The following is a 12,339-nucleotide window of genomic DNA, read 5'->3' as shown; positions in this document are numbered from 1 at the left end:
ACCACATAAAAATAAAAAAATGTATGCTGTCCATATACAACTACAAAAAAATTAAATACATAGATAGATAGAAAGGTAAATAAATATGACTGGGAATACAGCTCAGTGGCAGAGTGTTCCTGGGTTCAATCCCCAGTAATGCAAAGAGAGAGAAAGAGAGAGAGAGAGAGACAGACAGACAGACACATAAGTCTCCAAAAGTGTGTCACAAAATTGATGCATCTTTGAATCTAAACCATTCAGCAACTACATCAATGATTTAGAAGATTCAGAAAACACTCTTATTAAATCTGTAGATAACAGGAAGCTAGAAGGAAATGCCAATCCAACTAATCACAGATTTAAAAATCAGTATTCTCAAATCACCTAAATAGAATGGGTGGGGATAAATTTAAAGTCCTACATTTAGGATTTTAAAAAGTCAGTTTCCTAAGTACATAAAAAGTTGACATGGTTTAAAAACAATTAGTCTGAAAAAGACCTAAAAGTTTCAGTTTACTTCAAGGTCAGTATGATACAGCTGCACCAAAATGATGCTCATATGCAGAAGACAGGCATATCACTAACTACAGCAGAGCCTTAGACCACATCTAGAGGACTCTGAGCTATAAAAGTCCTTCTTCAGAGAGCATAAAAAAGTGTAAAACTGATAGGGATATAGTTCTGTGGTATAGCACTTCCCTAGCATGTATGAGGTCCTGGGTTTGATTCCTAGGATTGGAAAAAAAGAAAAGGTTAAAATCCAAATGTTTATTTAAAAAAAAAATGTTTAATAGTAAGTAACAAAAGCTAAAATTCATTTTAAAAGTTAAAAAAAAAATTTAAAAAATCACCTTGGTGAGGATGTGGAACAATTAGAACTCTAATAATAATATAAAATGGAAAACTGCTTTGGAAAATGATCTGGAAATTTCTTACAAAACTAAGTTATATAACTATCAAGGATTTACTGATTCCTCATCTAAAGAGTTGACTCAGGAGAAATTAAACATATAAGCACAGAAACCAACACAAGATAGTTGAGCAGAATATATTAATGATAGCCAAAAACTGAAAAGAATCCACATGCCCAGTAACACAAAAGTAGACAAACTGTTGTATATATACATGAAATTCTGTAAAATTCTGTAAACTGTTGTATATATACATGAAATTCAGTAAAAGGGGACAAACTAATGACATATGCTATGAAGGATTCTTAAAAATATACTAAGTAAAAGAAGACTCACACCTAGAGCGCATATAATATGATTTCATTTATATGAAGTTCTGAAATAGGCAATTCTTATTTGTGATTAAAAAAAAAAGAAAGGGGGGGAGGCGGTGGGGGGGGGGATGACTGACTTCGAAGGGGCATGAGGGAACTTTCGACAGTGATGATTCTATGTCCTGATAGGAATATGAGTTACACAAACAAAGGTATGTCAAAATTCATTAAATGGTATATTTAAGAAATGTGTAGGGGCTGGGGATGTGGCTCAAGCGGTAGCACGCTCGCCTGGCATGCGTGCGGCCCGGGTTCGATCCTCAGCACCACATACCAACAAAGATGTTGTGTCCGCCGAGAACTAAAAAATAAATATTAAAAATTCTCTCTCTCTCAAAATAAAATAAAATTTAAAAAAAAAAAAAGAAATGTGTAATACGTTGTATATAAATTTACATAAATGAGAAGTCACAAACAAATATTGAGCTCTAGTTCATGATATGCAAAGAGAAGTTTTTTTTTATTTTATTTTTCTTATTTGGTACTGGGGATTGAACCCAGAGGCGCTTTACCATCAAGCCATATCCCAGTCCTTTTTATTTTTGCTTTTTTTATATTGAGACAGGGTCTCACTTGAGTTGCTTAGGGCCTCATTAAGTTGCTGAGGCTGGCCTCCAACTTGAGAACCTCAAGCCTCAGCCTGAGTTGCTGGGACTACAGGGGTGCATTACCGCATTCGGCTGGAGAAGTGCTTGAAATCAAAATATAACTCACTTTTAAATGCATTTTTTTTTTTAGTTACAGATGGATGCAATATCTTTATTTCATTTATTCATTTTTATGTGGTGCTGAGGATCGAACCCAGTGCCTCACATATGCAAGGCAAGTGCTCTGCCACTGAGCCACAACCCCAGCCCTAAATGCATTTTTTAAAAGATGAATTCATAGATGAACAGAGAGAAATGGAGAGCTGCATGATAAAACAAATGCATATACAAAGTTTCCCCCAGGGCTGGAGTTGTAGCTCAGCGCTTGCCTTGTATGGGTGAGGCACTGGATTCGACCCTCAGCATTACATAAAAATAAATATATAAATACATAATTAAAATAAGTTAATTTTAAAAAATAAATAAATAAAAAATAAAAGAAAGATATTGTGTTAATCTACAACTAAAAAAATTTTTTTTAAAGAAAATCCTTTTTTTTTTTTTTTTTTTAAAGGGAGAGAGATGGGGCTGGGGATGTGGCTCAGGCGGTATCGCGCTCATCTGGCATGCGTGCGGCCCCAGGTTCGATCCTCAGCACCACATACCAACAAAGATGTTGTGTCTGCCGATAACTAAAGAAATAAATAAATATTAAAAAAATAAAATAAAATAAAGGGAGAGAGAGAGGGAGGAGAGAAAGAATTTTTTTTAATATTTATTTTTTAGTTTTCGGCGGACACAACATCTTTGTTTGTATGTGGTGCTGAGGATGGAACCCGGGCCGCACGCATGCCAGGCGAGCGTGCTTCCGCTTGAGCCACATCCCCAGCCCCTAAAAATATTTTTATAAAAAGGTTTCCCGGGGCTGGGGATATGGCTCAAGCGGTAGCACGCTCGCCTGGCATGCGTGCGGCCCGGGTTCCATCCTCAGCACCACATACAAAAAAAGATGTTGTGTCCGCCGAAAACTAAAAAATAAATATTAAAATTCTCTCTAAAAAAAAAAAAAACAAAGAACAAACAAGAAGAATATGGAAATGTTAATTGAGCAGTTGTTCAGACTAGAACACACTGTATTTGCAGAATGATGCACTCCCTCTCACTGAAGGTATACAAACAGAGACAAAAAGGTCATATCACAGAAATTATAAATAAATTCTCAAGTGGGAAAAAAATATGACCCCACAGAACTTTTAAATTATGATTTTATGCTTTTTTATTATTATTATTTTTTAATCACCCATACAAGGATAAATTCTGTTGAAGGGATTATAATCGAATAATATCACAATGTCACATTTGTTTTATGACAAGGAGTAGGAAGAAAATTTATATTTTACCCTAGTTTTCACAGAACTCTCACTAGAAAGATGGCTCTTCATTCAGGCATCTCAAAAAAGTTATTTACTTAATTGGCAAATATTGCCAGCACTGTGCTAAACGTTGACTTTACAGCAGTAAATAACACAAAGCCCTGGAGAAGCTCCCAGTCCAGGGGAAAAAGAGAGATGCTAAATAAGAAATTATCAGAGCAATGAGTATATATATAAAAAAAAAAAAAACATTAAAAAATGGTATGAGAGTGCAAAACAAGATGATCAATTCTAATTAAAGAGAGTGTCACTAAGAAATTTTATGTAACCAGAAATAACAGTAGATAAACAAAAAGGGAAAACAAGTATGTTCCAGCTGATGGATGAACAGAAATAAGATAGCCTGCTTTTCTGCTTGAAGCAGAAAATTTCCTTACCTGCAAATGACACTACATACAAGCTCCTCCTTTTAAAAAGATTCTTTCCTTGTCTTCTATGACATTACATTTTCTTGTGGTTTCCTAGTCCCTCCTTCGATGTTTTCTCAAAGCCTAAATCCTCCAGCCTTTTCATTCCACGCATCCTCTTTAACTTCTGGTGCTTTCTTTCCAATGCTTCCTCTAACTCTTTTTCCCCTTGCAGTACAAGAGATTGAATCCAGAGACTCCCCACATGTTTAGGCAAGCATTCTACCACTGAGTTACATCCCCAGCCTTTTTTTTTTTTTTTTTAGTTGTAGATGGACACAATACCTTTATTATTTTATTATTTTTATGTGGTGGTGAGGATCAAACCCAGGGCCTCACATGTGCTAGGCAAGTGCTCCACCACTGAGCCACAACCACAACCCTCCCCAGCCCTTTTTATTTTGAGACATGGTCTCACTCAATTGGCCAGGCTCAAACTTGCAATCCTCTTGCCTCAGGCTCCAGAGTTGTTGGGAATACAGTTGTGTGCCATTAAGTCCTACTCCTCTAAACTTAATTGCTACAATAGATAATTTGGATAATTTATCAAAATAAATAGAAGACCTTCATAAAGGAGATGGTATTCTGTAGGAAATAAATTGCATTATTTAGACACACAGTAAATATTTTTGGAGGCCTAAAAAAAACATCTCTGTACAACTTGGTCAAAAGGTAAGACCTTGCTTTCTCCACATTGTACATATTACTCCAGCACAGGGTCATGTAGACCCTTTGTAAAAATCAATGTTGTTTTTTTTTTTTGGATACAGGGTCTCACTATGTTGCCCAGACTTGACTCCAACTCCTAAACTCAAGTGATCTTCCACCTCAGCCTTCCAAGTAAAAATAAATGATTTCTGAAATATAAATTTTCCATGACTGGAACACTAGCCAATGATACAATTTTTTAAACAAATTACTCAAAGTAATTTGCAGCAGGTTGTGGCAAAAGTGGTCTGCCATGGAATTTATCTGGGCCTATGTCCTCAGACTAGTTTAATATATTAATTTTACCCATCAAATACATTAAACTAGTATTAAATCAAATACCAGTTTAATCTTTCTAAAATCCAACTCAGTTTCTATTGATTTTCTACTTAAAACTTCCCCATGATCTGAACACTACTTATGTTTAGTACCACCTCTCACACAACTCCACCTAATTAGATATTTTCTAAACACATTTTTTTGATGCTTGATAATTTTGTGGTTTGCAGATGCTCTTGTGTTTGCATTATCCCTCTCTGTTCCCAATCATCAAAAATCTCTCATACCTTCTTGAAAGCTTGGCTAAAACATCTCATCTTGTGAATCCTTTCCTAAGCCTCCTACCCTATTCCATACCATACTCTAGGAGATGACAATCTCTTTAGGTGACCAAGTGTACTTTACACTCAACCTGTTTGGCACCTATCATGTTATACTGAAATTCTTTCCCTTGACTAGTCTCTCACAGGGCAGGGACTGCTCAATTTTTTCTTGGTATCCCAACTACAATCTTTGCCAAATAAAAAGAACTCAATACATCACTATGGGATATAAAAATAAAGTACTGCATTCTGAACATATACCTAAATTTAAAGAATTACAGAAATAAGCAGTAGAGGAAACTTAAATGTCTTAACTTAAACATGCTGCAAATTTAACCAACAAAAATCTACAAAATAAACAAAGGTAGATGCAGAACAGACAAAACTAGGATTTGATAAACATACTCACTGGTAATTCTCACTGCCCGGTCAGTACGGAAATCCTCTGTATCTGGTTCATCAAGATCTTCTAGAAAATTATATTCTGGATCATCATCATCATCGGCTTCATCTAGGGGGAAAAAATGTTTTATACATTTATTCCCAAGTTCTGAACTCATTACCAATAAAATCTTAGTATTTTCTCTTTTTAAATTTTTTATTCTTTTTAGTTTCACATGACAGTAGAATATATTTTAACATATTATACATACATGGAGTATAACTTCCCATTCTTGCGGTTGTACATGATGTGGAGTCACACTGGTCATGTATTCATACATGAAAACAGGAAAGTAATGTCCAACTCATTCTACTATCTAAAATCTTGGTATTTTCAACACCTTAAGAATCTGTTCCAATAAATAATGTACATTTTTTAACTTTTTAAAGAACTGGTTTTCTCCTCAGTGCCTCTGCACAGATCATTTCCCACAGCTGTCATCTCACCTACTTTCTCCAATAAACCAGGTTCTGCCCCTCCTTTCAAAATAAACTTAAGGCTATCAATATGCAGCAGAAGACAGAAAGCTGATAATCTCTCTTTGAGTAGTACATCCCATGAAAATGAAACACAGATAGACCACCCACAGGCAGTTAGGGAAAGGGTCTCAGAGAAGGAAGAAGACATGATTAGAAAATCAAGCTTCAGACCCCACCTAGTCCTAACCACAGGATATTTCCTTAACTACCCCTAGCAATGACCTACCTAGAGAACACTCACCCCCACTGTTATGCTAATAAAGGCTCAGAAACTACTCTCTCCAGGGGCTGGAGTTGGAGCTCAGCAGTAGAGCACTTGCCTCTTACTGTGAGGCACTGGGTTTGATTCCCAGCACCATGCATAAAAAATAAATAAATAAACAGATAGATAGATAGATAGATAGATAGATAAATAAATAAAGGTCTATCAACAACTGATATAAAAAGAAGAAAAAGAAAAAAGAAGAAGAAAGAAAGAAAGAAAAGAAACTGCTCTCTCCAGATTAACTGAAGTCAAAATAGAACTGATTGGTCCCTTTCTGAACCCTATATTTACATGTCATCCCACCAATCACCTACAGAGACAGATCAAGCCCATAAAACCCCCTAGACAGAAGACAGGCCTGAGACTGTACCTTCCCTCAGAATCACTCCTGTATTCTGGGAGCCTTTTCTGCTTTAAATAATCTTGCTTTTCTACCCTTCACTTGTCTATGGATCTCATTCTTTGAATCTGCCAAAGAACCCACCTGACATCACACTCTGTTTTTCAAAATTAGTACTTTTTAGCTGGATGCAGTGGCATATGCCTGTAATCTCAGGAGGCTGAGGCAGGAGGTCCTAGATTTGAGGCTACCCTCCTCAACTAAGTGAGATTCTGTCTCAAAATTAAAATTTTAAAATATAAATAAATTACTAAAAAGGGCTGGAGATACAGCTCAGTGGTAGAATACTTGCCTGCCATGTGTGAGGCTTTGTATTCAATCCATAGTACCATCAAAAAAAAAAAAAAAAAAAAACTTTTTGTAAAAGGTATTTGTACACTATTGATAATAATAATAATAAAAAGGAATGGCATAAATTACATAGCCACTCCCAACAATTAGGGAGTGGCTATATAATTATAATATCTTGGTGTGATAAAATAAAAAATGTGAACATACAGCATTCTATAAATGCTTAATACATGCATGACAGTAGAGCATAATTTCTGCATACATAACAATAAGTATGAAAGTTATATATCTGCAATGATAAGAATCATAAATAAATAAAAATGTACAAAAATAATAAATGTTATGCTAGGGTAGTAGAAATACTGGAAATACAGGTGTTTTTCTAATTTTCTTTAATTCATTGATTGGTTTTTTTGCAGTACTGGGGACTAAAGTCAGAGGCAGTCTACCACTTAGCCACATCTCTAGGTCTGTATTCATTTATTTATTTTTAAATTTTGAGACAGGGTCTCACTAAGCTGCTCAGGGTGGCATCAAATTTGTCATCCTCCTACTTCAGCCTCCCAAGTCACTAGGATTACGGCTTCTACTGTGCCTAATGTTTTTCTTTTTTTTTCTTTTCTTTTTTTGTGCACACTAGGCAAGCTCTCTATTGCTGAGCTACATTCCCAGCCCCCATGATTTTCTTTAATGTTAACATTATGACGTCTTTTCAAAAATTTTTTTTACACTGGCATCTCACTATGTTCTTCAAACTCTTAATTCCTATGCTCAAGTGATCCTCCTTCCTTAGTCTCTCAAACAGCTGGGACTACAGCTGGGCACCACTATGCCCAGTTTCTTTTCAATTCCTTAATAAAAACTGTAGAGTCATTACATTATATTTTTTCATTCCTAGAAATTGAACCCAGGCACATGCTTAAGTAAGTATTCCACAACAAGCTACATCCCCAGACCCAGATTACAGAATTTGAGGTGATATTTTTCCCAGACAACTTTAGATCAGTATTTTCTTTTTTTTTTTTTTTTTAAATATTTATTTTCTAGTTCTCGGCGGACACAACATCTTTGTTGGTATGTGGTGCTGAGGATCGAACCCGGGCCGCACGCATGCCAGGCGAGCGCGCTACCACTTGAGCCACATCCCCAGCCCCTAGATCAGTATTTTCTAAGAAAACTTTCTGCAATCATGGAAATGGTCTACATATGTACTGTGCAATATGACAGCCACTAGCCACATGTGATTGTCGACAACTTGAAACGTGGCTAGTGAAACTAAGGAAATTAATTTAAGAGAAAGAGATAAACTACCAAAAAGAAAAGAATTAAATTCATAACAACTATGTATCCATTAAACAGGAGAAGAAATTTCTAGGTATTATGATGAAAAAAATCTAAATTATATCATTAAGTAAAAGGAACAATCTGCAGATCAATAGGTACAATAAGATTTTTTGTATGAAAAACTTTCTCACTTAAGATTCTTTGTGTGAGGGGCTGGGAATGTGGCTCAAGCGGTAGCGCGCTCGCCTGGCATGCGTGCGGCCTGGGTTCGATCCTCAGCACCACATACAAACAAGGATGTTGTGTCCGCGATAACTAAAAAATAAATATTAAAAAATTCTCTCTCTCTCTCTCTCTCTCTCTCTCTCACTCTCACTCTCACTCTCTCATTCTCTCTTTAAAAAATAAAAATAAAAAAAAGATTCTTTGTGTGAAAAACTTTCTCACTTAAAGAGAAATATATGCTTAAGTGAACACAAAGAATATCAAAAAGCACATGAAATTAAAAAAGACTGAAAAATAAAATGCTTTTTCACTTTCTACCCTTCCACAGTATTTTATAATATGAAACAAGCTTCTTTCGTTAAAAATAAATATACACATTTTTTCTTTTTTTAAAAACATTTTTTAGTTGTAGTTGGACACAATACCTTTATTTTACTTCTTTATTTTTATGTAGTGCTGAGGATCGAACCCAGGGTCTCACATGTGCAAGGCGAGTGCTCTACCACTGAGCCACAACCCCAGCCCCCACACTTTTTTTCTTTTCTATAGTTTCTAATATGTTGGCCATGCTAGCCTTCAACTCTTGGGAATCCTTCCACCTCAGTTTCCCCATTCAAGAGTCCACAGATGCTACCACTATGCCTGGCTTACACATACTTTTTTCTTGTATTCTTTTTCTAGAAACAAGGTCTTGCTATGTTACCCTGGCTGGCCTTGAACTTGCAATCTTCCTGCAAGCCTCAGCAGCCCAAGAAAAATGGCATCAGAGGTGTGTGCAAGCCATTGCACCCAGCTTTGTATATACATTTTAATTCATTATCAATGGAAAATTTATGCTAATTTACCCAAATCTACTTTGATAATTCTTTTATTTAAATATTTATTTATTTTTTAGTTGTAATTGGACACAATACCTTTATTTATTTATTTTTATGCGTGCTGAGGATCCAACATGTGCTAGGCAAGTGCTATACTGCTGAGCCACAAACCCAGCCCCTACTTTGATAATTCTTGACTCAATATTCGTACTCAATTTGCTGGGCGTGGTGGTGTACACCTATAATCCCAGTGGCTCTCATGGCTGAGGCAGAAGGATCCTCAGTTCAAAGCTAGCCTCAGCAAAAGCAAGGCACTAAGAAACTCAGTGAGACCCTGTCTCTAAATAAAATACTGGGGATGTGGCTCAGTGGCCGAGTACCTCTGAATTCAATCCTTAGTACCCTCCAAAAAACATGAGTAAATAAATTGTACTCAATTCATAATGTTAATTTGCATTGTTAATTCATAGCTATTTAAATATCAAGTTTTTTTTCCATCTATTTCTGGGTTTATCTTGCCATTACAAATTCTTTGGTTCCTAGGAAATGGAATCCTATCTTCCTAATCTCCACAATACATTTGATGTATATCTCTTTACAGCAAGATCTTTACCAACATTGTTGAATAATCAAAGTTCTCGGGAAAGCCTATCACATATGGGAAGTATGTATAGGTTTGGACCCCATCTGTTTGGGTGCAAGAAGTGCAACAGATGGCTTCTGCCCACACCACACAAATGGGTCAGTCAATACTTTTCTCCAAGAACTTATTTGGCAAACATGCTGAAAAATCATTTAATAGGATTTCTTCTGAGTTCTGCTTAGCTCTTGATACTGTGGTGGTAGAATGTGCTCATTGATTAATAATGTCAACATTTACCCAGATAACCTTAAGTTGGTATGCTCCTCTAGTGATGTTTCTTAATTATTTTCTGCAAGTAAGATTCTGACTTTTGCCAGGTATGGTGGCACATGCCTGTAATACCAGCAATGTGGGAATCTGAGGCAGGGGGATTTCAAGTTCAAAACCAGCCTCAGCAACTCAATGAGGTCCTAAGCAACTTTCGAGAACCTGTCTCAAAAAATAAAAAGGGCTGGGAATGTAGATCAGTGGTTAAGTACCACTGAGTTCAATCCATGGTTCCAAAAAGAAAAGACTGACTTTTAATAACATGTAGATCAAATGGTACTAGGAATATGTGAAAATAACCAAAAATGCTATAAAAAGTATATAGGCCTATGGCATAAGTTTGGTACTAGGATACCATATCAAGCATCATTTCCTGTTTACCAGCCCTGAGTAAATTCAGCTGGTAGACTTAGGGGCCAAACACTCTAATCATTGGCACTGTGTGTGTGTGTGTGTGTGTGTTGTTGTTGTTGCTGTTCTAACAACTGAACCCAGGGATGCTTTACCACTAACCTATATCCTCAGCCCTTTTTTATTTTGATACAGGGTCTTGCTAAGTTACTGAGCTGGCCTGGAATTTGTGATCCTATTGCTTCAGGCTCCCAAGAAGCTGGAATTACAGGTGTGCACCACCATGCCAGGCCTTTACTCTTTTTTTATTGTTCTTTTTTTTTTTCAGTCGTCAAAGGACTTTTATTTTATTTATTTATATATGGTGCTGAGAATCAAACCCAGTGCTTTGCATATGCTAGACAAGTGCTCTACCACTGAGCTACAACCACAGTCCTGTCCATTTCTTTTTGCATAGATTTGGAAGCTTGGTGTAAAAAAAACTCAGAGAGGGCTGTTAGAAAAAATAAATTCAAAAATGAACTTCAAGGGCTGGGGTTGTGGCTCAGTGATAGAGCATTTGCCTCACACACATGAGGCCCTGGGTTCGATCCTCAGCACCATATAAAAATAAATAAATAAAGGTATTCTGTCCATCTACAATAAAAATATTTTTTAAAAAAATGAACTTTGGGGCTGGGGATGTGGCTCAAGTGGTAGTGCGCTCGCCTGGCATGCATGCAGCTCAGGGTTCAATCCTCAGCACCACATATAACCAAAGATGTTGTGTCCGCCGAAAACTAAAAAAAAATAAATATTAAAAAAATAAATAAATAAAAAATGAACTTTAAGAAATATGTAGACCCAAAAACAAAATATCATAAAAATTTTTAAGTCTGTATAGGGAGGGAAAAATTGCATAGTTCTCATCAGATTCTCAAAGGAGAATTCCTTTGAAAGGAATAAATACTAAAATATTCAGAAGCTTAGTATTATGGTTTGGATGTGAAGTATCCCCCAGAGGCTCATGTGTGAAACAATTCGAGAAGGTTCAGAGGAGATAGGATTGAGTTTTAAGAGTATTAAACCAATCAGTGAATCCTGACAGGGATTAACAGAGTGGTAATTAAAGGCTGGTAGGGTGTGGCTAGAGGAGGTGGGAATTGGGGGTGTGGCTCTGGGGTATATATTTTATTTCTGGGAGAGGAGTCTCTCTCTTCCCCTCCTGTTCACCATGTGAGCTGCCTCCCTCTGCCACACTCTTCCACCATGATGTTCTGCCTCACCTCAAGCCCCAAGGAATGGAGCCAGCCTTCTATGGACTAAGACCTCTGAAACTATGAGCTTTTTTTTTTTTTACGTTGTTGATGGACCTTTATTTTATTCATTTATACATGGTGCTGAGTATCGAACTCAGTGCCTCACACATGCCAGGCAAGTGCGCTACCGCTGAGCCACAGCCCCCGCCCCGAAACTATGAGCTTTTAAATAAACTTTTCCTCCCCTAAATTGTTCTGATTGGGTCCTTTGAGTCTAAAACATTTAGACTTCTATCAGAAAGACTAAAGGGCTGGATGCAGTAGCAATGGCCTGTAATCCCAGCAGCTCAGGAGGCTGACACAGAAGAATCATGAGTTCAAACCCAGCCTCAGCAACAGTGAGGTACTAAGTAACTCAGTGAGACTCTGTCTCTAAATAAAATACAAAACAGGGCTGGGGACATGGCTCAGTGGTCAAGTACCCTTGAGCTCAATCCCTGATAACAACAAAAAAGAAAGACTAGTAGGAGTGTTGAAGATTTATCTAAGTGGTAGAGAACTTGCCTATCATGTACAAAGTCCTGAGTTCAATCCCCAGTACCACAAAAACAAAAAGACAAAAAGGCTAGCGG

General features: G+C 36.8%; 1 protein-coding gene across 2 annotated transcripts in view; it reads right to left on the bottom strand.

The window, feature by feature from the left end:
• Window positions 1–12,339, bottom strand: part of Gon4l (gon-4 like) — an 81,880-nt gene that overhangs the window by 38,413 nt on the left and 31,128 nt on the right. For both annotated transcript variants that reach the window (XM_077791510.1, XM_026405080.2), the window contains exon 12: window positions 5,414–5,515. In XM_077791510.1, coding sequence (XP_077647636.1) covers window positions 5,414–5,515 — 102 coding nt within the window. The remainder of the gene's footprint in view (window positions 1–5,413; window positions 5,516–12,339) is intronic.

Source organism: Urocitellus parryii, chromosome 11 (genome assembly GCF_045843805.1).
Source record: "Urocitellus parryii isolate mUroPar1 chromosome 11, mUroPar1.hap1, whole genome shotgun sequence".
Lineage (NCBI taxonomy): Eukaryota > Metazoa > Chordata > Mammalia > Rodentia > Sciuridae > Urocitellus > Urocitellus parryii.
This window is presented reverse-complemented; position numbering and strand designations above follow the sequence as displayed.